Raw genomic sequence first — 27707 nt, 5'->3', positions numbered from 1 at the left:
AAGATGTTTATTTTTCATTTCTTTTATGACAAAGTGATTAATGGTACTAAGTAGTGGGGAATGGTGAACTAGATAAGGAGACTTGTTATTCAGTCAGTGAATGATAAGGTTGTGGACTCACTGCTGGTCTGAGGTTGCTGCAACATAATCTATTCTGTATCAAGAGTTAGGAAGAGGAAGTGACTTGATGTGGTGAACTACAGATACCTATCTGGACACGCCCCTCTGCTGACTGCTCCTGTGGCTCCTCCCACAGACCCCTGTATAAAGGCGATTGGAGGCACTGCTCCTCCCTCAGTCTCCAGGATGTTGTGTGATGGTCACTTGCTGCTTGTGCTTTCTTCCAGCCAATACAAGCCTACCTTAACTCACGTCTCCGAGAGTTATTGATGGTGCATCACTTGAGTTAATGCAGGGTTTTATAATACTATCAAGGAAGTCACCGTAAGGATTTGTTCAGATGCTGCTTAGTATTTGTGCTGAAATTAATTAACTCTTAATAAATGCCTTGATTTCAATAGCAACTTCAGACATAGGATTGCCTCCATGTAATTACTCTTCTGTTTTACAGAAGAATGTTTTAGCTTAGGATAAATAAGCTTATGTACAAAGTTATCTTCCATTATTTGCACTTGCAAAGTTTTCCAAAATTTGTCATGTTCTTGGAAATGCACAAAATGGTGTGAAAGCAATAGAGCTTCTATCACAGCTAATCTATTAAGTTTCGATAGAATGCAAGATGCTGTTTACAAACCCCAGAAGCAAAGCAACTTCATGGGAGAAGACAAGTACACACGCAGTCAGTTGAGAAAAGTTGAACCATTATCACTGGATCATCTGTTGGAATCTAGAATAAAATGCTGGAATTTTCTCCACGGAATTTGTGCAACTTTCTTGTGTTGCGTTTGGTGAAGAAAGTAGCAGGCTTTAAAAAGAATTTCCCAATGTTCAATTCAATTTCTTGCTGTTGCCTTTTGTATCCATATAATTCTCAAAATTCCATCCAACTGGATGGTACACAAAATTGTTCTAATTTTCTAAAGCTCAATTTACTCTAAGCCTAGAATCTTGAGGTTGAAAGATGAGCACAATTTCTTGAAAATGAAGACTGTGGGGAAGAAAGATAAATCTCATTGTAATATATTTCCCAATTTTCTGTCTTCTGTTCAATTTGACAGCCAGCTATGAAGCCAAATCTTGGCAGTTTAATTCAAATGCCCCTTTTATATGCAATCACTGTAGTCTTCTGAGTTTTGTATTTCAACTCCTGTGATTATTGGCCGCTCCTTCAGCTGCAAAGGTTCTAAACTTTAGAAGTATTTTTTGTAATACATATCTGAATGAATATTCTAAGAGTCTGAGTTTTGAAGCATTACTGAATTCTGAGTATCCCATTCTTCTCTCTTCCTGTAACCTTTGATGGCCTGAGTAATCAAGGACCTGTCAACCTCTACCTTAAGAATTCCCAATGATTTGGCCCCCACATCCATCTATGGCAATGAATTCCACAGATTTATCATCCACTGGCTAAAGAAATTCTTCCTTATCTCAGTTCAAAATGGCAACCTTGTATTTTGAGGCCGTGCTTTGCTGGTCCTAGATCCATCACTATTGGAAACATTCTCTGCATCTCCAGTCTATCTAATATTTGATAAGTTTTAATGAGAGTCCCCCTCCCCCCACTCCTCATTCTTCTAAACTCCAGCAGGTGCAGGTCCAGAGCCATCAAATATTCTTCATACATTAACTATTTCATTCCCAGATCCTTCTTGTGAACTTCTCTGGACCTTCTCCAATACCAGCTCATCCTTTCTTAGGTATGGAACCCAAGACTGCTCACAGTCCTCCAAATGTGATCTGGCCAATGCGTTATAAAGCCTGCCTGTTAAATTCTATCAAACTTCAATCCTCTTAAACCTCTGGAATGCCCTATTCCATTAAAGTCAATAAATAAATACCACTGTTACCGTTATTCTACTGGTATGGTTGACAATGGTATCTGAATTTCCAGATTGTGAGACTTGTATGATTCATTTAATGAGTGTTTCTTACTGCCCGTTACACTCCTGGTAGTTAGGGCATTATTGAAGGTCATCCATTCGTCTGTCCTTGGCCATCTTCTCTATTATGTCCCAGATATGGTTTTCAGGGTCTTTTGTCTTAGCAATGTTTAGGGCTTCCTTCATCATGCCAGTAGCTACCTCTCGGTTTTCTCTACTCTCAGCCATGTAAGTCCTGGGTGGAGACTTGGGAATACTGTCACATATAGATATAAAAGGGCTTTTCATTGCAGTTTCCATAACAAGATTTTTGACCAGTCAGGATTGTTAGCCACCAGTTGAACTCCTGAACCTGGAAGATCCGTGGACTATTCTTAGTCTTGCCTCTACATTTTGACCTATTTGGCATGGATAGTCCTACCAAGAAGCAAAGCACAAGGTCCTGACTCCAGCCAGCATAGCTTTCTGGGTTATTGAGGCATGCAAGCCTGCAAACACTGCAACAAGTTTGTCCTCTTGGAGGAGTGTGAGTTTAGCTGGCCTTTGTTGTTCCTTCCTTTAACCAGGCATGTCCTTATTGGTGGAACAGACTCAGTGTGTTGAATGACCTAATTCTTTTGGTCTACTGTCTATGTGTAGTCTCTGAGTTTCATAGATTCTGTAGATCAGTGAATCATCAGCATTTATGGAGAAGGTTGCTATAAGACCCATCATGTCTTTTCCTGTTCAAAATGTTTTATTTGTCAAATCCAAAGTTCCTGTCCTGAGGTTCATAACCTTGATCGTTATAGCACATTAAGTCCATGGTTTTTAAAATTTCTTCCCTCAATTACCATTTCTAGCCTCCACCCCCTCTTCTTTCAAGTTCAAGTTTAGTTTTCATTCAACCATACATCAATACCCATGAATACAGGACATGATGAAGGGTCTCAGCCCAAAACATCAACTGTTTATTCATTTACATGGATGCTGCCTGACCTGCTGACTTACTCCAGAAATTCTGGGTGTGTTGTTCTGGATTTCCAGCATTTACAGAATATCTTGTGTTTGTGATTATATTAATCGTAGGTTAAACCTGCAGATGTTACGTGAACTGTCTGAAGGATGAAGCCCATTGTTGCGTTGTTTGGTGGCACCATTTTCCCATGGATCAGTATTTCTGTGCCTGTATTTACTTGCAAAACAGACACAGACACTATAGGGCTGAGGCACAAGTGTACTGAGGTCATGGACCATGTCTGGATTACAGAAGAGGCGATGCTTTCACCTTGAGGCAAATTAGGGTGGATAAATCCACAGGGCCTGACGAGATGTCACCTCAGTCCATATGGGAGGCTTGAGCTTAAGTTGCAGAGGCCCTTGCAGAGATATTTAAAGCACCCTTAGCTGCTTTTGAGGAGCCGGATGACTTCATGTTATTCTGTTATTTAAGAAAGCCTGTAAGAATTAGCCAGGAAATTATTGTCTGATGAGCATGATGTAAGTCAAGTTATTGGAAGGTACTCTGAGGGACAGGATATATAGGTATTTGCATAGTCAACATTGCTTTGTATGTGGCAGGTCAGATCTTAGCAATCCAACAGTGTTTTTTTAAGGAAGTTACCAAGAAAACTGATAGACATTGTCCTAATGGAAATCAGCAAGGCTTTTGACAAAGTCCCGCATGGGAGGCTAGTCCAAAACTCAGGTCACCTAGCATTCACGATGAAGTAGTCAATCAGCTTCAAGACTGGCTTAGTGAGACAGGCCAGAGAGCGGTAATAGTCTCTCTGGCTTGAGGCTTCGAACTAGTGTGCCATAGGGATCGGTGCTGGGTCCATTATTGTTTACCACCTGTATTTAATTGTTTAGATGATAATGTGCTGGTGCGTGGCCAAGTGGTTAAGGCGTTGGTCTGGTGATCTATGGTCACTAGTTCGAGCCTCAGCTAAGGCAGCGTGTTGTGTCCTTGAGCAAGACACTTAACCACACATTGCTCTGCGACGACACCAGAGCTAAACTGTATCAGCCCTTGCCCTTCCCTTGGACAATATCGGTGGCGTGGAGAGGGGAGACTTGCAGCATGGGCAACTGCTGGTCTTCCATACAACCTTACCGAGGCCTGCACCCTGGAAACTTTCAAAGGCGCAAATCCATGGTCACATGAGACTAATGGATGCCTACTAATGTAGTAAATTGGATCAACAGATTTGTGGATGACACTAAGATTAAGGGTGTAGTGGCACCAACAATCAAAGTCACTTGGATCACATTTCTTCCCCATTCTAATGTTTAGCCTGAACATGAAATAAAGCCCATGACCATGTCTCACACACAAAATACTGGAGGAACTCAGCAGGCCAGGCAGCGTCTATGGAAAAGAGTACAGTTGAAGTTTTGGGTCGAGACCCTTTGAAAGTACTCCTCCATAGATGCTTCCTGGCCTGCTGAGTTTCTCCAGCATTTTGTGTGTATTGCTTGGATTTCCAGCATCTGCAGATTTTCTGCTGTCCGTGACCATGTCTGCATGCTTATACGCTTTGAGTTGCTGCCACGTGATTTGCTGATTAGATATTTGCATGAAGGAGCAGATGTACCTAATAAAGTGGCCAGTGAGTGCACTGTACATAAAAATGTCAAGTATAGCAAATATCAAATCAGTATAATTCACTGCAATCCTTCGAACATTTTTACTCAGTATTTGCTGCATGTACTGTCCTTCCTTGAATCTTCATTGCTTTGTTAATCTCTTTTAATTGTTTTTCTGTTATTATGAGTATACATAATAAAGAACTTTAGTTCCGAGAATGCAATGTGGAAGGGTCACCCGGAACAGGAAGTGACATTGGTGAACAGGACACAGACAGACGCACGCTCTTGGCGGGCTACACTGTCCTGAATAAAATGTGGTCGAGCTGAAGCCATTCTGTAAATAAAATAAGTTCTAATGTTTTTATCCATGCAAGTTTGTCTTGATAATGAACAAACATAACAGTTTTATGCGGCTCCATGACTCCATAGAAATAACTATACAGTAAACTTCCCAACACAATGCACAGTTAATTATTGCATGGTCATCTGTAAACTGCTTTAACTCATCACATGTCCCTGGCCTTCCCAGTGTTAGCAAATATAAAGTAGAGAAAAGAAGGAACATGTGAGATGTAAGGATGGTTTTAAATGCTCTGAGCACTTTTGAACTACAAAGGTGGAAAGTCCTGCTTAATGTTTGTTTCATGTGCTGGAAAATATGCCGGAAAATAAGAAGATTCTTGTATAAGTCGCTAAAAAGTTATACTGTAATCAGAAGAAAGGAGGAGTAGAATGAATGAGGGCTCAGGTTGATCGTTAATCTCCAAGACTCCGAAGGTAATGTAATAAAGGCAATAACACTTATCCTTACTTGGCTGAGGGACAAAAACATACGGAACAGCTTATCCATTACTTGTTTTATGTGGAAAAACAGCTGCCTTTTCCTGAAATTATTGCCTTTTTCTCTGGTAATTGCAGTATAATTCAGCATCATTCCTTGCATACAGCACCCACATCTCTGCCTGTTAATTCTGAACCAGTAATTATAAAATTCAAACCATTTCACAAAACAGGAATGAGCCTGAGAGACAACTGATGCCAATGTTAATGTTCTTCCTGAGCCTCCTCCCACCTTGCCTCATCTCATCCTGTCAACATAAACATTTATTCCCTTCTTCCTCATTTAATTATCTAATTTTTCTGATCTAATTTAGATTTCTGACCAATGTTTATCCCTTAGTCAACATCAGTACAGATTAGCTGTTCAACATCGCAATAGCATCACTGAGAACTGCCAGATTTGGCTGTCACATTTCCTAAAAGAGAATAATGTTTGTAACATTTATGTTCTGCGAAGTTTATATGGTTGAGCTAACTTTCAGAAATTGAATGAGTTATCGCTGTTCCTTGAGTGAATTGCATGGTTTGGAATGTCAGTGGCTGAGACATGAGTTTATAAAATTAAAGATAGGCTTTGTCATATGTACATGTGTATTTGTATGAAAGACAAACACAGTCCGAGGATCACAAACAAGAGAAAATCTACAGATGCTGGAAATCAAAGTAATACACACAAAATGCTGGAGGAACTCAACAGGCCAGGCAACATCTATGGAAAAGAATACACAGTCGAAGTTTCAGGCCGAGACCCTTCAACAGGACTGGAGAGAAAAGATGAGAAGTCTGAGGTTTGTGCGGAGGGACTGCATCCGATTGACTGCAGACTTCTGGCTTCAAAAATAGCACGTCCGCAACTTCCTAATGCTAACTTGTACGTCTTTGGAATGTGGAAGGAAACTGGAGCACCACAAAAAGTCATGGTGAGAACGTACAAACTCCTTACAGACAGTGGTGGGAATCGAACCTGGATCGCTGATCTCTGGTGCTAACTGATGGCGTCAATAGACAGAAGTTTTTTTCCCTGGTTAGAAATCTCAAATACCAGAGGGTGTAGCTTTAGTGGGAGAGGGGGAAAGTTTAAGAGAGATTTCTGAGACAAATTTTTTAATATAGAGTAGTGTTGCCTGGAATGCACTGTCAGGGGAAGTGGTGGAAGTAGATATGATAACAATACTTAAGTGGCATTTAGGGTGATGCACGAACAGGCAGGGAATGGGGGAACATGTACCATGTGCAGGCAGATTAGTTCACAAAGGCATTGCAGACCGAAAGGCCTGTTCCTGTGCTGTACTGTTCTATGGTCTAAATACAATAGTTAACCATTTGCCTTGAGTCCAGGCATATCCCACACCCTGTATCCAATGTATCAGCAACAGAGCATCTGGTGAATTACTCCTCTGAGCCTCCTCCAGGAAAAAGCCTCAAAACACAACTTGCTCTTAACTCTTCACATGAAGCCGCAATGGATAGATTCATCGATCTGGCTTCATGTCAGCCCACTCGTCTCAAAATAGGATGTCAGTTCAAAACCCATTCCTGAAACTAAGCACTAAAGCCCAGGCTCACAGTTAGTGTGCTGATGCAGAAGACATCGTTCAGATGAAATATTAACCTGAGAACACTTCTGATCTCTTGGTGCATGCTAAAGGTTCGGTGAAACTGTTTTGAAGAGCATGACGGCTTCAGCAAATATCAGCAAAGTATTCCCTGTTTGTTTTTGTTGCAGTTCAAGAGAGTTTGTTGTATGTAAATCGGTTGCTACGTCTCTTAAATTACAATAGTGACTTAAGTGGTGAAACATACCTTAGATCTTGTAAGAGATTTGAAAGGCAGTTTGAAAAGAAGTTGATAATATAATCAGCAGTAAAAGCAGAGGAAAATACAGCATTCAATTTGTCTGTGTAATTACCACTCCACAGAGACTTGATTCATAAAATAGAACGTACCCTCGATCACATATGTTTGAAATCAACAGAAGCAGATTTTAGGGTTCGTTCTACAAGCTTTACAAAGAAAAGCAAACTTCTGCAGGAACTCAGCAGGTCAGGCAGCATCTGTGGAGGGAAAGGGAAGGTTGATGTTTAGGATCAAGACCCCACATCAGCCTGCTGCCTCCATGGATGTTGTCTGACCCTCCGAGTTCCTCCAGCAGTTTGTTATTTTTTTAGGTAATTGCAGCATCTGCAGTCTCCTTTTTTGATCAAAAGTAAATCTTTACATTTCTACTCTCTAAAAGATGGACCTCTTGATACTTATGTTGACCAGATTTCTGTACAGTTTCAGCATTGCTACGGCTTTCTTCCATGTTATTGCTTTGGAAGTATGATGAGTGTCTTACTTTCTAATACCTGCTCCAAACCTGACTAAACAGGTTAAATGCTGAATCTGCTAACCTCTATAGATCTTCTCACCCTTTGGTTAATTCCTCTCTGTTTATGTGGTGTGCAGATCAATACAGATTAGAGTGCTGATTGCCAGACTTTACCTAAGTCCTCCTATAAGTCATTGGCCACTATCATCAACTCCAGCCGCTACCTCCCCTTTGCCAAACCAGAGACATTAATTATTTTTCCTAAACACAAGCAAGTTTGCAGATGCTGGAAATCCAAAGTAACACACATAAAATGCTGAAGGGACTCAGCAGGTCAGGCAGCATCTATGGAAATGAATAAATAGTTGACGTTTTGAGCCAAGAGCCTCCTTCATGACTAAGAAGGAAGAGGGAGGATGCCAGAATAAAAAGGTGGTGCAGGGTAAGAAGGCTAGCTGAAAAGTGAAGCCAGGTGGGTTTAATTTTTCCTTTGGTTAAATTGGCTAAACTGTAATGATTTCCCATTCTTTAAGTTATTTATTAAAACTTATCTATTTGATTCATTCTTTGATTATAAACTCTAATATGAATATTATGAAAACTAATTGACCTAGTTTTGCTTGTCCATCCAGAAAAATAGCCTGACCTGTGGAATATTTCCAAAGTTGCTTTAGTTGTCTCTTTATGTGGCCCAACATCAGTTTTGTTTTGATGATGAGGAATACACACAACGTGCTGGAGGAGCTCAGCAGGTTATGCGGCATCCATGGATAGGAATAGACAGTTGGCCTTTCAGACCGAGACCCTTGATCAGGACTGGGGTCCTTGTGTAAGAATGATAGAATGATTACAGCATGGCAGGAAGCCATTGAACCCATCAAATCTGTGGTGGTTCTATGCAAGAGTAATCCAGCTAGCCCTATCGCCTGTCCTCTCCTCATTTCTTGCTGATTTTTGTTTAACCCTTTCAAGTACTTGTCTAGTCCCTTTTATTTTCAATGATTGAATCTGCCAGCATTACCTGATGGCAGTAAATTCCTGATCCTAACCCCATGCTCAGTAGAAAAGCTTTTTCCTGAAGGCTTTCCTTACAGCTTTTTTGCCAGTTGCATTCATTCTCCAGCCTATGGTTATTGATTCTGTGCCACTGGGAATGGTTTCCTGAATCTTCTCTCAGTACACACTTTAATGTTTTAAAATATCCTTATCAAATCCCCTCTCAGTTTTTTCTATTGAAAGGGGAACAGCCCCTTCGCCACAAAAAAACATTGCAATAAAGCTTCCCCACACCAAGCGTAATTCTACTCGATGAAGTTGCACCAAATGTGCTGTGTTATACTATTAATATAATCATAATGCAAACTCGATCATTTTTCATTAGACCCAACATCAATCAAACTCGAAGTGGCAATGCATTCTACACTAATTGTTGAGGTAATGCGTTCAGCACTTCCCTCATCCCTGCTCAACAGATCTCTTGAGTACCTATTGCTTCTGAATTTAATTCAGTTCAATATCCTTTTCCAAATTTTGCTTTGGACTTCTGATCTGCTAAGTTTTGTATCAATTCCTATAAAAGGTTTTTCATGAGTTCAATAGCTTCATTAGATTTACGACTGTTAACATGGGTAATCACATCTGCAAACTCAATTATATTAGTCCCACCCGAAACCACCAGGAGTGCCATTTATTGAGTGATTTTCATATAAAAACATATGTTCAAGCTTGATTCTGATTCCATTACTTCAGCTATTGCTGACATTAAGACTAATAGGGTTGTAATTTCTATTGATTTTACATCAGCGTGGGCTAAATTATGGAACCAGAGTAGACTGTCCACATTATTTGAACGTAGAAATGGGAATAGGTTAGTTCTAATTCATTGGTTCCTTGCTATTATCTTATGATTCTCATAACAGTTGTTAGCATTTTTAAAATGTTGTGTAATGTCTCTCTTTAAGAGGAGAGTAATTAAATATTTTGAGCTTAAGTCTGCATAATCTTTCTCAAAGCTATTGGTTAGCCATTTAGCAACTGAAAGCTTGTGTGTTGCAGAGCTGACTGGCAGGATTCTTGGTGTTTGTTCAAATTAATGATTTTGACTTAATTGTTTAAGAATAAGGGGCCCTAGATAAAAGGAAGGATGTACTGGTGTTGAAGAGGGTCTAGAGATTTACGAGACTGATCCTGGTGATGAAAGGTTTGACCAATGAGGAGCATTTGAGGGCCCTAGGCCTGTACTTGCTGAGGTTTACAGGGAAGAGGGGGATCTCACTAACATTTCGAAAGAGTGGATATTGGAGAATATAGTGCTGAGAGAGACGAGTGAATTGGTGGAATTCATTGCCCCAGACAGTTGTGGAGCCCAAGTCATTGGGCATATTTAAAGCAGAGGCTGATGTGAGGATATCAAATGTTATGGGGTGAAGGCAAGAGAACGGGGTTGAGAGGGAATAATAAATCAGCTATGTTAAAGTGGTGGATGGGCCAGATAGACTAATTCTGCTCCTGTGACTAATGGCCTTATTTATGAATGATATTCAAATTGATGGTGAAGAGGAAAGCTCTTGCCTGGGTTAGTAAATGGAGAGATTAGCCAAGTACAAAGATATGGAATAGAATTATTTACAGCTTTGTTTATTACCTTTAAAAAGGCATTATGTGTCCTTTACATCTGCCTTAGCGGCCAGTTTAATATCTCGTCTTAACAACTGAGACATTAAACCTCCAAAAGTACTCTGCTCCTTTGGTCTTCTCATTCAGCACCTGCTCACTCTTTCACTGGAATACCAACCAGGATAAAGTGTTCATCTGTTATGAATAAGACTTAAATGGATGATCTTCTTATCCGGTGAGTCAAGCTAGTAAGTTAGCTTGTGGTTTTCATGTCAGGAGGGAAAAAAGTGGTATAATTGTATCATGTCTATAGAACACTTGAAATCTTGAGTATATCGCAATAAAATAGATTTTAAAACTAGTTATCACATATTCATGAGAGTTTACTTACTAAAAATGGATAGGTAGTCATCTGCTAATTGGTCTTTTTGTTCACAGTACATGCTCTTTACCTCTTTAGTAGTCCAACTTCAGACTTCGCCCCCTGACTCACCAATCATGAGTTTGACCTGCAGGCCTTGACCCCTGGACGCACGCAGTTCTCTGACCTCAGAGATCAGATACTCATGGCTCCTTTGCATCCTTTTGTCTCCTTTGGGCCTCTACCTACAGTCTTCAATGTTCAGGCTTCTACCTCAGGGTAAACAGTTTATGTGTTAATGCATCGTAAATGAATGCACGTCCCAAAATACGATGTGAACAATCTACGTCGACTCCAGTTCTAAAGGAGGAAGAAGAAGATTTGTATTTGGTCTGTTTAGGAATTTCTGGAGGTGGTAAGAACCTCCTAGCTCTCCCGCTTTCAGGATCCTAATGTCCACTGGGTGTTCATTGATAAGGTTTTGAGTCATTGAATTGGAGTGAAATGGAATGGTTGATTGTGCCCTCTTTCATCAGGAGACCTGCTGGGATACCATAGAAGCAAGAAGGTGGTTGTGCTATCCCCAACAGTATAATATTTCTTGTATTCTCTGCTACTCTTGGTCCATTCTCACATTATAGAGGAGAATTTTAGCCACAAGTGTTGATGTTCAAGGGGTCATACTGTTTCCAGGGATTCTTTGGATTTTCACCATCTGTAGTTTTTGATTTAATATTTAGAGAGTTCTGTATGTTTGTTTACACCGAAAGCAAACACAAGTAATTAGGCTGGAAAAGTGAATTTTGTCTTTATTGCAAGAAGTGAAGATGTTTTTATATGTGGCAAGGTTGGTTGCCCCAATTATACTGGGCAATTGTTTTGTGGGTCTGTATGAGGACTGTTGTAATACTTGTGATATTGAAAGTATTGTGAAGATCAACATTAACATTCCCTCTAATTTGTAATGACCAGTGTGTGCAAAAGTCTTGTCCTGTGCAATTTTTTTTTGCCCAGTGACAACAGCATTTGCACACTGAATAATTTCTTCAATAAATAAAAACAGCGTAAGTAAGCCCGTTCTAAAATCCGCAGACAAATCATCGCAAGCTCCACGTGGTCAACACCGTCCACTTCAGAAACAAGAAAGGGAAATGTGATTGTGTATGATCATGAAATATACTTAACATGCCAACGGGGTGACAACCTTTGGTGGTTGTCATTAGTGACAACCTTTCATGAACAGTTGATAACCCACTGTGCACGAGTAGCAAAGCGTGTATACACACACCCACACACACACACACACACACACACACACACACACACACACCCTCCCTTAAAGGAACGTTGGAGAAGATCCATGATGTTAATTCCTGAGATGGCGGATCTGACGTACGGGGAGTCACCAAGCAGCCTTGGCCTGAAAGCTCTTGAACTTAAAAGAATGAGAGGTGATCGAATTGAAATGTACTAAATCCTTAAGGAACTTGAGAGGAAAGGCGCATAGGTGATTTTTCCTCTGGCTGGGATAGTGACTAGAACTAGAGATCATGGTTTTAGCATAGGACTTTTACCATTCAAGACTGAGAAGAAAAGACACTTACTTACCAAGGTGTTGTAATTTCTTTGAATTCTCTATGAAGCGAACTGTGGAGATTTAGTCACTGAATATACTCAAGATAAATAAATTAGAGGAATAAGAGGGGTAACTCATGAAATGGTACTGAGTTAAGAGTATGCTGGAGGAACTCAGCAAGTCAGGCAGCATCTATGGAAAGGAATAAAGTTTTGATGTTTTGGCCCGTGACCCTTTGTCAGTCATAATCTCATTGAATGGTGGAGTAGGCACAAGATGTCAAATAGTATTCCTTCTGTTCCTTACATTCTTTAAAAGCATTATTGGTCCCATGAAGTTTCCTGAAGAAGTGGCAATCCCTTTGAGCCATGCAAGATTCAAGAATAAATTGACAAAGGATTGTTGTCATTGGGCAAAAAAATAGCACGGGACAAGATTTTTCAACACACTGGTCATTACAAATTAGAGGGAATGTTGATCTTCACAGTACTTTCAATATCACAAATATCACAACATTCCTGATACAGACCCACGAGACAATTGCCCAATATAATTGGGGCAACCAGCCTTGCCACATATAAAAACATCTTCACTTCTTGCAATAAAGATAAAATTCACTTTTCCAGGTTGCAGGGTTTGGAAATAGGTGTCAGAGACCTGTGAGAAGGGAATAGTCAGACATTAATGGAAAATTATTAATTTAGCTAACTGTAAATCTTTGGAATTCTTTTCCATGTAAAGTGAGGGAGTCTCAGTCAGTGAATGAACTAATTAATGGATGAGATTCGTAGGTTTTTGAGCACTCAGAGATAACAGGGACGTAAGAAAACAGCAGAGGGGGCATGCAGGGTTTAGGGACAGAGCAATTTGCTTCCTGCTACTACTGCATGTGACTATAGGCATGCACAGACATGGAAATGTAGTATACAGAACGGAGAACACTTCAAGTTATTCCTCTGTCATATTAGCTATTTCATCCCTGAGAAAAAGTTGCTGGCTGTCCACTCTGTTTGTGCCTCTTATCAGGTGCACCAATAGCAAGTCACCTCTCATTCTCCTCCTATCCAAAGAGATAAGACATAGTTCATTCATTCTATCCTCATAAGTCATGCTCTTTAATCCAGGCAGCATCCCGGTAAATCTCCTTTGCACCCTCTCTAAAGATTCCATATGTGCAATTGTCTATTGTGCAACTATGATAGTCTGAATGAATTTAATTAAAAGCTGGGGGGCAGAAAGAGAAAGAACAAGATGGATATCGTAGTAGTGTTAAAGGATGTTTTGTGAGTGGAGGGCCATGTTAAAATTATGCATTAACACGGGCATTCTATCACTGGGTGTGTAGCTCAATGTACCTCAATGCCACCAACTTGTCTGCTGCAGAGGTACACAAACACATTTCATTTCCAATCATTACTAGACAGGATTAAGTATTGTAGTCCTAAAATACTTAGCACCTTAAGGACATTTCAGAAGTACATGAAAATCCAAATAATTGCAGGTCCTGGCTATCTGAAACAGAAGCAGAAAATCCAGCAAAGCTCAGATATCAGGCAGCCTCTGTGGAAAGAGAAGCACTGAGTGTCTGAGTCTGCAAACTACTGACTTTTGCAAGCATTTTCTCTTTGTTTTCCACATAGTTATAGTTCTGTTGTACTGTTGTTATAGGCAGGTAGCTCGTGAGATAGAATGGGGCAGTGTGGACTTGAGCAAGGGTGTAGAATTGCAAAGTTAATAATAACCTCTTCTGTTCTCCCACTTGATGGTGCTGTAACCTCTTCAAAAAGAAAAGCAAGCATTATTATTCTTTCTTCCTTCTTCCAGAGGTCTTTCTCCAAATTACCTTGTCCCATTACAACAACAACAACACCAAAAAAACTGGAAAGAGCAAAAAACATGCAGTTGCTGGAAATCCAAAATAAAAACAGAGAATTTGGGAAAGAGCGGGTCAGGCAACAGAGAGAGAGTAGCAGATATTAATGTTTCAGGTCAGTGACCATTGTGATGGATGACCATTGACCTGAGATATTTACTCTGTTCTCCTCTTCATAGATGCTGACTGACCTGATGTGCATTTGCAGTACTTTGTGTTTTTATTATATCTAAATGCCATAATCATTTTCTTCATCTAAATATGAATAAAACAATAGGAGAGATTGTTCCCTACAGATAAATTAGTCAAGTTGTTTTAAGTCGCTGATATTCTGGGATTTTAATTAAATTCTTTGAATCTGTCCATTATCTGAACAGCAGTTTTCATACACATGCTTGTAGATTTAAGGGACACGATGTGAAAGGCAAAAATTTACATATGAAGGATATGGTATGTATAGCAGTGTATAATAAGAGCTTCCATTTATGTAGTATCATTTATGTGACAAGATCCAAGGCTTGTTACAAGGTATTATCAAACAAAAGTTGATAGTAAGTTGTATGAGGAGATAATAGGGCTTATAAGACAAGTCGTAGGTTTAAAGGAGTTGCTTATTGAAAGAGAGAGAGGGTGAGAGTGAGAAAGATTGAGGGGTGAATTTTAGGTTTTGAACCCTTCAGTGTACAGTATTTAGTGCTCGCTGGAGAGATCGTGTCATTTTAGAGTCAATCGGAGGTTGTTTCTAAGACTTACTGAAATTAAAAATGACAGTGCAGTTTGACCAAGAGTGATTGTGTAGAGATGCTAAAACATTAAAGGCTATCAGTACACAGAAGCAATTTCCTGAGGCATACGTGTAAGTGACAAATACTCGGCAGGCAGGCCGGAAAATGATGTCATATGCAGATTTTGAGTATAAATTGGAGGCTTTACAGCAGCATGGGATTTATAAACTCATGTTAAAGTTAAGGAGGAAAGTGGTTTAAAAAATCGTATGCAGAACTTGCGTGATGGCAGCAAGCAAGGGCAATTGAGTTGGCACTGAAAGCCTCCCACTGGTCAATCACTAGGCCAAGTTCCCAAACATAAAACCTATCATTAAGGCATGTTGGCTGCTGAAATCTTCTATGTTCCTATAAATTAGATTGGATTGGATCCATTTTCAATGCCCTAGATATGTGCAAAGTTTAAATATATAAATAATATATGTATTTGAATCCCCCTTGCTTGAAGAATGCATAATTGTGATTTTAGCATTTTAGGAGAAGTTAAAAGTTGGCTTGACCACTTGATGCACTGCCACGTGCCTGGGAAACTGACAGTCTTATACACACTGATGGATCAGTTTTGTTCGAAGGATCTCTGTATAGCAGATTCTGGCTGACATTGGAAATGAGATTACACAGGGATAGAGTGTAGGATTATGAAAAGAGGTTATAAGGGCATGAAATTCAGCAACCAGAAAAGAAATCCTGTTGTGTGGATTTCTCAGAATCTTCTCCACACTTACATTGAATTTTCAAGCTATGCTAAACCTTGATAATCCATAAAGACATTGGGTATACACTAAGGATTTGGGGAACTGCAATTATCAGCTTTCAAGGGCCACAAACTTATTTAGCAGTAATGTTTTATAGAAATAAAAATTAAAGAGTGGAGATTTTCAATACAGTGGATTCTGGTTAATTGAGTCATGGTTAATTGTGGCAACCACTTAAAGAATAAATTTGCCAGGATTCCCTTTGTTTATTTGGGATGCTGTGTCGCTTAATTAGGACAGGAGACCACCGCTGAAAAGGTTCTAACGAGTGTCAGTCACACAGTTGTGTGGCTGTTAGACAATACATTGTGCTTAAGTTGAACAGACTTCTCTAGGTGTTGGTGATGATTTTGTTCATTGCGTACACTGGATGAATTCCTCTGTCAAAAGCTATTATGGAACTAATTTACAGTTTTATAGTACTGTAGTACTTTTGGTAATGTTTTAATTTGTTCTGTATTTTCTTTAAATACATAGTTTGTTTTTTTTTCTCAGCTTGTCTTTTTTATACCTTTTTCACTATGTCCATGCAACTTTGGCTAATTGGGGGGAAATGTACTGGTTCCAATGTGTCCTGATTAACTGGAAATCACTGTATATAAAAATACAAGTACTCTTTAAATCAGGCAAAATAATATTTTGCAAGTTGAACATTGTATTTTTCAGATTAGAACTTATGAACACGTAAATTAGGAGCAAAAGTAGACCACTCGGCTCTTCAAATCTGCTATACTATTTAAGAAGATCATAGTCGATTGTAAGATCAACACATGTCCAGTGATATTTCACCCTTTGGTTATCAAATATCTTAATACTTAATAGTTCTGCTTTCACTGACTTTGTGGAAGAGAGTTGCAAAGAGATATCTTTTAGAGGAGGGAAATATCCCTTTAGTTTTAAATGATGACCTCGTTCTATTTTCCACCCATAAAAGGAAACATCTTCTCTACATCTACGCTCTTGAGATTATTTTGGAATTTGTATGACTTTCTCTAGTGACCTCTCACTCTTCCAAATTCTGAATGATAACTTGATCCAGTTTCTACTATTGAGCAAATACTACATTGATCATATTGCTGTGTGTGGGAGATATGACAGAGTGAAGATTTTTGTATTGAAAGAATCATGCCTAGGCTGATAGGTTGATGAATGAAACATTCATGCAAGCACTGCAGAAAAACTCAAGATTCAATTCCACTTTGGTTCATTGCACATTAAAACAGAATGCAAGTGGACTTTATAATCCAATTTCAAGGCTAAGATGTTTAACGACATACAATAAATTGAGCAAATCTTCAGAGGGAAAGTGGTTTTACTTCATTTCAGATAAGTTAGAGTTTTGAATGTGTTCCGGTCTGATTGCAGTTATTGCATAAGTTAGATTTATCATGTCATAGTGAGGTGGACATACATCTCCACCAAAGTCACTCCTTCCCTCCACTAGCCTGCAGGTCACCCTTGGGCAAGGTTTAGCACCTGCATAGCCCCCCTGATCAGGGTCACATGAACCCATGGGAGCAGATGGTGGATAGTCAGATGGTGCAAATCACAAGTCTAGGTTATGTGACCACTGACACTAGGCAGACAATGTCTGAAGAGTATTGATAATGGCTGTGGTCATCTGTCTTGTGAAGCCACTGCCCAGAAAAAGGCAATGGCTACCACTTCTATAGTAAAACTTGCTAAGCACAGTCATGGTCGTGTAAAGACCTTGATTGCCCATGTCATGCGACACAGCACGTAATGAATGAGTGATACTGATCTTGAAGGGCATGGGCATACAGTTGAGTACTACTCAATGAAGATAATAAAAACATAATAAACATTTAAGGTTTGTTATATTTGAAGAAACATTCTTGTACTGAAGTTGGTAGAAGTTGGAAGTGATCTTCCACAGATGGCAATCGATGGTAGTCAACTGTTAACTTTAAAATTGAAGTTGATGGAGTTTAGAGAAATCAGGAGAATAGTGAACATGTGTAAATGAGTTAGGTTTCAAATCATCCAGTGGACAGCAGAACAGGATTGAACTGCTAACAGGCTGAAGTTATTGCTCTTTGTTTTAGTTTCAGTGAGTAAATTTTCCTGAAAATTGTTTAGGCTTTCACCCTTGTAAAGAAAAGAAACATTTATTCAATTCATTTTGAAATACTGTGGGAGAACTGGTCACAGAGTGTGCACTGGTTCCTAACAGAATTTAATGATCTCTGCATTCTCTAGGAGACAGAGGCAATGTGCTCAAACTACCCAGTGGGCAGGCTGTAGGGCAGGGTGTTTGACTCTATTATGCCGATTAAAGCTTCCAAAGCGTGCCAATTAAAGCGATGGTGGAGATTGAAGCATTGAGGCGAGGGTGAAAAATGAGCGCCGGCTGGTTGTCTGTACCGGAGAGGGGAGAGCCTGCCGCTTTTCCCAGAGACTGTTGCCCAGGTTTTGAATGTGGACTTAGATTTGGAATTTTATATTCTGTTTTCTCCGTCTGATCTTTCTTGTTTTATTTTGTGCGGAGAGGTAGAAGAAGAATTTCAACGCTGGGTACTTTGATAATAAATGAATCTTGGAACTCATTCCTCATGGCCATTCATTTACAAAGGACATGATCAAGAATTTAAGAGCTGTAGGTTGCCAGGTAATGGACAAAAAGCTGGAATTCAAATTGTCCATTTTCATTGGCTTGAATACAATAGGTTAACTGGCCTTTAAGGAAAAAAAAGGAAACTTTATTATACACCCAGTTCCTATTCTGGCATGTCAATCTGTGGCCTCCTCTTGTGCCATGATGAGGCCACCCTCTGGGTGGAGGAACAACATTTTATATTTTGTCTCCGAACTGATGGCCTGATTTCTCCTTCTCCTCTCATCTTCTATTCCCCACTCTGGCTCTCTACCTCTTCCCACTTACCTATCACCTTCCCTGGGTCCCCTCCCCTCTCCTATCAGATTTCCTTCTCTCTAATCCTTCACTTATCAGTTTCTAGCGACCCTCCTTCCCCTCCCTCCATCTTTTTATTCTAGCATCTTCCTTCCTTTCCAGTCCTGGAGAAGGGTCTCGGTCTGAAACATCGACTGTTTATTCATTTCCATAACGCTCCTTCAGCATTTTGTGTGTATTGTGTTGGATTTCCAGCACCTGCAGCATTTCTCATGTTTATGCCTGTTGTTTACGTACTCTTTATGTTTTGCCAAATACTGTCCTCCACAACCTGGATCGACATTTTGAAGTTGTGCGGAGGCTTGCATGCTTCAAGGACTCCATCAAACGATGCCAACTCAGGGCCACCCATGCTGGAACGTCTGTGGATGAGACGCCAGGCAAAGATTGATCCAACCCTGGTGCCCGAACGGACAGACTCGAGTCTGCCCCTTGCAGGCCATGCCATACAAAACAACAAAACAAATACTGTGGTGCTAAAATGACTGCTGTTAACTATCCTCCATTCAGCTCTCTGCTATTGATTGTCAAATCGCTTTCAAACTCCTTCTGCTTTCATTCCAGCTGCACCAATTCCGCTCACTTGCTTGTTATGCAGGATGTCAAATGCAATCTGTGTGGACAATATCCATTTGATTTCATTCACAGAACTTCTATTGCGCGCATGCTGAGCGAAAAATAGCAGATAGAAATGATTTCAGCAAGAATCTTCAGTGATTAGTTCATCTTCAGATTTTGACAAGGAAATGTTGACCTTGTGCCTTGATAAATGTTGGTGATGGGCTACATTGTAAGGTTCTCGGATGAAAAGTCATCATGTATGTCGCACTGTCCTGGAATTCTGTGCAGTTATATTAATGAAGATGAATGAATTTCAGTTCTTGTATTAAAAAATTTCATGCCTAATTTTAAATATACTTTGTTATATTTTTCATTTGTATTTTTGCCTAATTTACATAAGGAATCTCACGAGTACAATGCACCACAAGCCAACCAGACACAGCCAGTGTCAACTTGTGATGTCCAATTGTCAGAACAAGGAGAGCTCAAAGGAAACAGAATTTCAGATCGACTGTGTATGTCCGAGCCACCTGACCATGGTAAGTTTATTAAGGATGTTTTACAGTACAGTGTAAGATGGGTGATCATGTTAGAATCATGTTTAATATCACTGGCATATGTTGTGAAAATTGTTGTTTTATGGCAGAAGTGCATTGTGATACATAATAATAAAAACTATAAATTACAGAAAGAAATGTATATATAAAATTAAATTAGGTAAGCAGTATAAAAAGAGAAAAAAATAAATAGTGAGTTTGTGTTCATGGGCTCATTGTCCATTCATAAGTCCGATGACAGAGGGGAGGAAGCTGTTCCTGAAACATTGGGTGTGCGTCTTCAGGCTCCTGCAACTCCACCTTGATGGTAGCGATGAGAAGAGTGCATGTCCTACGTGATGGGGTTCCTTAATAATGGATGCTGCCTTCTTGAGGCATCACCTTTTGAAGGTGTCTTCGATGTTGGGGAGGTTAGGGACCATGATGGAACTGGCTGAGTTTACAACTTTCTGAAGTTTTTTTCCAATTCTGTGCAGTGGTGATATAACCAGTTAGAATACTCAACATGGTACACCTGTCGAAATTTGTAAGTGTATTTGATGACATACCAAGTGTCCTCAGACTCCTAGTGAAATATAGCCACTGTCGTGCCTTCTTTGTAATTGCAAATCCACGTTAGATCTTCAGAGTTGTTGACAACCAGGAATTTGAAACTGCTCACCCTTTCTACCACTGATCCTTTGAAGGTGATGGGTGTGTGTTCCTTCAATGTCCCCTTCCTGCAGTCCACAATCAACTCCTTGGTCTTACTGACATTTGAGTGCAAGGTTGTTTTTGAGATCAACCATGATCTATCTCACTCCTCCTCGTCACCTTATGTAATTCTACCAGCAATAGTTGTATAGTTGTGTCATTGGCAAATTTACAGATGACATTTGAGCTATGCACAGTCATGGGTGTAGAGAGTAGAGCAATGGGCTAAGCTTGCATCCTTGAACTGTGCCAGTGTTGATTGTCAATGAGAAGGAGATATTATTTCTGATCCACACTGACTGAGGACTGCTAATGAGAAAGTCAAGGATCCAGTTGCAGAGGGAAGTTGAGAAGATTAGAACTGAAGATATGAATGTATTGATTGCTGAGCTGTAATCAATAAACAACAGCCTGACATAGGCATTGCTATTGTCCAGGTGATTCAAGGCAGAGTGCAGAGCCAGTCAGATTGCATCCGCTGTAGACCTATTGTGACGATAGGCAAATTGCAGTGGGTTCAGGTTCTTGCCTAGGCAGGAGTTGATTCTGGTCATGACCAACCTCTCAAAGTAATTCATCACAGTGATGTGAGTGCAACTGGGCAATTGTCATTGAGACAGCTCACCCTGCATTTCTTGGGGCCTGGTATGACTGTTGCCCTTCTAAAGCAGGTTGGAACTTCCAAATGCAGCAGTGAGAGATGTCCTTTAACACTCCCACCAGTTGGTTGGCACGGGTTTTCTCAGAACCCTACTAGTTACACCATCTGGACTTGACACCTTGCGAGGGCTCACCCTCTTGAAAGGTTTTCTAACATTGGCCTCTGAGTTAGAGATCACAGGATCACCAGATGCTGCAGGGATCTGCACAGGTGTGGTTTTATTCTCCCTTTCAAAACATTCATAAAAGGTGTTGAGCTCTTCGAGGAGTGAAGTATCACAGTCATTACTGATTTTAGATTTCATCTTGCAGGAAGTAATGGCCTGCAAACCAGAGCTGGCATGCTTCCAATTCCAACTCTAACCTCAATTGGAATTGTTTTTTCACTCTTAAAATAGCCTTCTGTAGCTCGGATCAGGACCTCATGTATAGTTCTGGATCTCTGCTCTTGAATGCCACAGAGAAAGCCCTCAGCAGACTATGAATCTCCTGATTCATCTATGACCTTTGTTTGGGTATGCTGCTACGTTCTCAAAGGCACACTCTCATCCACACGGGTCTTGATGAAGTTGGTGACAACTGTGGTGTATTTAGTTGGATTCGAAGACCAATCCCTGAATATCATCCAGACGACTCAAAGCCATTTGGTCAGCTCTCCTCAGCCTTCCTTGACCATACCTCCTTAGTCCTTGCCACTGGTGCTGTGGTCTTTAGTTTCTACCTATATGCTGGGAGTAGAAGTACAGACAGGTGATTCAGATTTTCCAAAGTGTGGGCGTGGGATGGGATGGGAAGCTGTCTTGATGGTGGTGTAACAATGGTCAAGCGTGCTGGCTCGTCTGGTTCCACAGGTGATACGTTGGTGGAACTTGTTCAGAGACTCCTTCAAGCAGGCATGTTTGAAATTCCGCGCTGTTAAAGGTAAGGCATCAGGATACGCTGTTTCATGGCAGCTGATCATGCTGCTCAACTTGTTCTAGCTGACAGGAAGGCGACGGTAATTCAAATAACCGTGCATTGCAACAGTGGTGTGCAGAGGAGCGTCTCTGAACCCACATATTGAATCTGGAAGGAGAAGACCAAACTGATTCCACTCCTCAATCTCAATAAAGTGGCCACTGCGTGCATTTTCAATTAAGCCAGCACTGACACTTCTTTGTGTTCAAAATGGGTTCAATTCAAATGCAGAAGAGTCTTTCTTTTACATAGCGTCTCTCATGGAGTTTTAAAGTATCTTAATAGTGAAGTCACTGCTTTTGTTATAAGAAACACATTTCATCCAAAAAGCTCCCAGCAGCTGCAGTAAGATAATAATGGCCAGCTTAACTTTTTCTTTTAAACTGTTGATTGACAGATAAATATTGGTTCCAGCACTGAGGATAATTCACTTGCTATTTTTCAAGATAACGCCATGGGACCTATTATATCTACACGAGAATGCAGACGGGGATCTGTGATTAGCTTTTCAGTGATAGACAGTGCCATCCTCTCAGTGCTCGATGAGAGGCGTCAGCATGGACTGTTGAGTTCAATTCTCTGGATTGAAACCTGAACAGTGAGAGATGATGGTGCTCCCCACTGATCCACAGCTGACGCTCATTTATGGAGCCTTTATGTTTAAGATGGCCCTTTTAGGTACAAGGACGTGAGCAGGGGCATTTTAAATGCTGTTGATGTATTAATATTTTATGAAAGAATTGTCCACAAGAAATTGACAGCTGGAATATAGGTGTGCATATATTCAAGGGCGTTTTTGGATGATTACTCACACATTCTGGTCTTGACATAATAAAAACAGCTTACATTTTGAAATTAAATTTAAAGAGTAGCTTGGATGCTGGAAATCTGAAATCAAAACAGAAGCATGCAACACATCAGGCTTCATCTGTGGAAGGAGACATTGAGTTCACCTTTACTATTGAAGATGCTGCCTGTCTTGACCAGCCTGAACATTTATAGCTCCTTCAGCTTTTGTTTCACTTTGAGGTGTTGCAGCTCATTAAGATCCTGGTTTGACCATGTTTGTATTGTGTTCAGTTCTGGTGGCTTCATCACAAGAGAGATGTGGAACCTTTAGGGAGGGTGCAGAGGAGATTTACCATGATGCTTCCTGAGACTAGACAGCATGTCTACTGAGGATAGGTTGAGCGAGCTGGGGCTTTTCTCTTTGGAGCAAAGGAGGATGAGAGGTGACTTGATAGAGGTGTACAAGATGATAAGAGGCATAGATTGAATGGGCAGCCAAGGATCTTTTCCCAGGATGGAAATGGCTAATACAGGGGACATCATTCTGAGGGGAATGGAGGAAAATATAGAGGGGATGTCAGGGGTAAGTGTTTTTATACAGAGAGTGGTGGTGCGTACATGGAATGTACTGCCTGAGGTGGTGATGGAAGGAGATGCATTAGGGATATGTAAGATCTAGCCAGTGGGTGGTGAATCTGTGGAATTTGTTGCCACGGGCAGCAGTGGAGGCCCAAGTCATTGGGTGTATTTAAGGCAGAGATTGATAGGTATCTGAGTAGTCAGGGCATCAAAGGTTATGGTGAGAAGGTGGGGGAATGGGACTAAAGGGGAGATTGGATCAACTCACGATGAAATGGCGGAGCAGACTCGATGGGCTGAATGGCCAACTTCTGCTCCTTTGTCCTATGGATTAACTGCATTATTGACTTATGGTAAGAGACTCCTAGATAGGCACATGAATGGTCAAAAAATGGAGGGTCATGTGGGAGTGATGAATTAGATTGATCTTACAGTAGCTTAAAAGATCAGGGCAACATTGGAGATTGAAGGGGCTGTACAACACTGATATGTTCTGTGTTGAAGTGCGTGCATATATATCCCGAGTCCCTAAAAACTTTGCACAGTACAAAAACAATTTCACATATTGCTCTGTACTGTTGCCACAAGAAAAAACAAATTTCATGACATATGTGAGCCACGATAAACCTGATTCTGACCGTGGGTCTCTATCGTGGACTGATAATGGGAAGGGTTCAGGGAGAGCGGGATTATTCTTGGGAAAAGGGGAAGGGGAGAGAGAAGGAAGTGGGAAGCAGCAGAGAGACATTCTGTAATGATCAATAAACCAGTTGTTTGGAATCAGACGACCTTGCCTGGTGTCTGAGGGCTGGGTGTGTCTGCACCTGTGCTGCCCTTCCCCTCTCTCCTCCCCACCCCAGCACTCCATCTCGCCCATCTGTCCCGCACTCCTCCCACTCCGCCTTTGCCATTCCCAGCATCCTTTGTTCCCACCAGATTTACAAACTCATTCTCTATTCCATGATGATAAATACAGCGCTGTGCAAAAATCTTAGGCATCCTAGCTATGTATGTGTGTATATATATAAAATTATCACAAAACATTAATATTGAAGGATGTGCTATAGGAAAAAAACTCTCAATGTTTTGTCCAAGACCATGCTGGATGAATCATTTTTCTGGAATTATTTTCTGGAGACACAACAAAATGCTGTAATCTGGAACAGAAAAAAAACAACAAACTGCTGGAGACACTGAACACAAAGGAAAGGAATTGTCTGCGTTTCGGGTTGCATCAGGACTGAGAGCAAAGAATGAATGTGGATGACATGAGGAGGAGAGGGGCAGTGGCAAGAGAAGATTTGGAAGGTGATAGGTGGACCGAGGAGGGGTGAGTGATGAGAGATGAGCAAATGGAACAACGGGGAAGGAGTGAAGTTGGGAGACGGGGGCTGACAGGTGGAGGCAGGCAAAGGAAGAAACATGAAAAAGGGGTGGGAAAGGCAGATGGAGTCGGGTGGGGATAGGTGAGTGAGAAGGTGGAGACAGGTGGAGAATGATGAGGGTGGACACAAAGGCTGCAAGTGCTGCGATCTGCGGAGGAAACTGATGATGGGAACCATGGAAGGGAGAGGACAGATGGAACCATTTGAGAGGACGTGATTCGGTGGCTGCAGTGTGTTGGTCAGGGTGGGGTGGAGGGAACCTATGTGAAAGGGAGCCAAAGTGAAAGGAGCAGGGCTGGATCACAAGGAAGGTGAGTAAAGAGAAAAAGAACTAAAAACTAAATGTTAAGAGCTGGAACTGGAAAATCCAATGTTCAAAGCATTTCATTAGAAATGTCACTGCCAATGTCAACAATGTCCCATCTTCCGATGAATATGTGTGGTTGACACTCCAGTCCATACAGTCACTCTCCAAATGTCCGTACTATACTGATGGGATTGCATATTGAAGTTTACAGTTTCTGTATGACAACTGAAGCAATGCATAATTATTTTGAGAATTTGTGCTTAAGGTCTGGTATTTCCAAATTATGCACATGGTACATTTGATGCACTCGTTAGGATTCTCCCATAGCCTCACAAGAAACTCATACAGAGCTCCAGTTCAAGATTTTTGGAGCACTTGTTTTTGTGTGCTTTACAATCTTTACACTGACATTTCCAGTACCTGTCACTCCTGAATGTATGTCTGATATTTTCTCTCAACATCTCACTTGGCTGTTCGTAACGCTTATCCTGTACTTTCCAGGTAAATACATTATCATCGTTCGACAGCACTGTATTGGTATAGATGATGATTTGATAATAATGTCATCAGGATGTACATTTTAAGATAAATTTTCTACTGAGATTCTAACATGACTGTATATGAATATTTAATATTTGAGTTGCTTGTTACTAATAAAAAACAGGGCATGATTCTTCTTATGAAATTGCCTTGAAACTGATGAAATGAGGCTTCTATCCTTTTACATTATGGTTGCTATCACCTCAAGACTAAGTTGAAATGGACTATGGAAACTTTAAAAAAAAATTGTTTCCATGAAAATATATTTGACCATTTCAAAGTGAAGTAAATATGCCCCAAATTAGAATTTGTTCTTAGCGCTGTCAGAAAAGGGGAATATTGTTGCATTCTGGGCATTTTCTTTTCTACATTTGCCACAAAATGCAGCAAAAAAAAATTACTCTGTTGTAATGTGATGTGAATGAGAACAGAAAATGCTTGGGAGGAAAACCCACCTAGCCCAACTAATCCAAAGCCCATGAAGCCAACTCCCACATATAGTTAAAATAAATTAGTATACTTCTTCAAGGAAATTGCTATAACTATTGGAGAATGTAACCAATTATTATATTACTTTAGAAAATATTTTGAGATACAGCATGGTAACAGGCTGTAAATTTATTGGAGGCAGTAAATAATCAGAAAACAATTAACATATCAATCAAATTATTAAAGGTGATCATTAGGAATGAGCACATTTTACCGAATTCTGTTTTTGTTGTTGCTTGCTGTTGTTGCTTCTATTTATTTTAGCTTTACTGCAATTTACAGTTAGTATGTATGGAATGCAGTAACCAGAGATACAAATTATTTGAGCTTGATGAAATTCTGCAAGTAGCTCTCATTGCTGTCTCGGTTTAGTCCAGATCATGCATTGTTACAACTGTATGTGTGCACAATCTGCCATTTCGCAGCATGAGAAAGAATAAGACTGCTATCCAATAGTTTGTTACACATTACAAATATCCTTCTGTTAAGTTACTTAGCGAGAACTTCTTTAAAAGTGAATGCTTGATCTCTTCATTCGGCGGTAGCGCCGCCAGATAGTATGTTTCAGGATAGAATGGGTTGAATTTATTATAAAGATGAAAAAGAATGTAAGGAAAGGATGAAATTATTTTTGCAAACAAAATTCACAAAGTGGTGGAAGAGATTCAATAATAAGCTGAGGAAGGAAGTTGGACACATATTTGGAGTTGTAAAAGAGCAGGAAAAGGGGAAAACACTTGCGTGGACCTGAAGCCATTGATTCTATCAAATTTCTCTGTTCTGCTGTCCCTGCCTGCAAGTAAATGAATCTCAAGGTTGTGGACGGTGATACGAGCGTACGTGATAATAAATGTATTTTTAACTTTGTTGTTGCTGAGAATGTGCTTTGCAGTTTCCTCCTCAAATCTCTCAGCCTACCTACTTAACAGTAGGAGCCACCCCTTCTTTTCAGGCACTTGCGCCCAATTCCTCTGATGCAGCTCATTCAAAATTTATCTGATAACATTTCGAAGGAGTGCCTGGGACCATTTGGCCTCAGTAAAAGGTGCTATATAAATACAAGTTGTTGTTTTCCTTGTTATTATATTCCATCTGTCTGCCCTTTCAGTAAATAATGCAAATACACTTGAGTCTCTTAATGTCAAAAGCAAAAGTCTCTTTAATGTAGCCTGCTGTTTAGGATTTGCTGCAGTCAGGAAAAGTAAATTATTAATTTCCAGCCATTAATGCATTTAAGACTTAAGCATCATCAATGATTTAATACAAATCCTGATTACTCAGAGTCTGCTACAACAGCAGAATGTTTGATTAACTCAAGTATCTTGGGGTAGATTTTTATCCTTGATAGATAAACATGCAAAGTAGTAACAGTTTCATGGATCAGTTATGATGATATTTGGTTTGCTAACCGTGAAGTTCTAAAGTCAAACAAGGACAAGTCCTATCTGACATAGATTATCATGGGTACCTTTGTTAAAGAGCAGTTATAATATAACTACACAATCTCAAAGACTAGTTCACCTCCCCGTGTATCCTCCATGGCGAGTTTAGCCACCTATACCCACATTTG

General features: G+C 40.2%; 1 protein-coding gene across 9 annotated transcripts in view; it reads left to right on the top strand.

Annotated features, from left to right (window-relative positions):
* Window positions 1–27707, top strand: part of nek11 (NIMA-related kinase 11) — a 307189-nt gene that overhangs the window by 206120 nt on the left and 73362 nt on the right. For all 9 annotated transcript variants that reach the window (XM_059945210.1, XM_059945211.1, XM_059945212.1 and 6 more), the window contains one exon: window positions 19582–19720. In XM_059945210.1, the coding sequence (XP_059801193.1) occupies window positions 19582–19720 (139 nt within the window). The remainder of the gene's footprint in view (window positions 1–19581; window positions 19721–27707) is intronic.

The sequence above is a fragment of the Hypanus sabinus genome, chromosome 20 (assembly GCF_030144855.1).
Source record: "Hypanus sabinus isolate sHypSab1 chromosome 20, sHypSab1.hap1, whole genome shotgun sequence".
In the NCBI taxonomy this organism is placed as follows: Eukaryota; Metazoa; Chordata; class Chondrichthyes; order Myliobatiformes; family Dasyatidae; genus Hypanus; species Hypanus sabinus.
The sequence above is the reverse complement of the archived record's forward strand: the minus strand, read 5'-3'. Positions and strand labels throughout refer to the sequence as shown.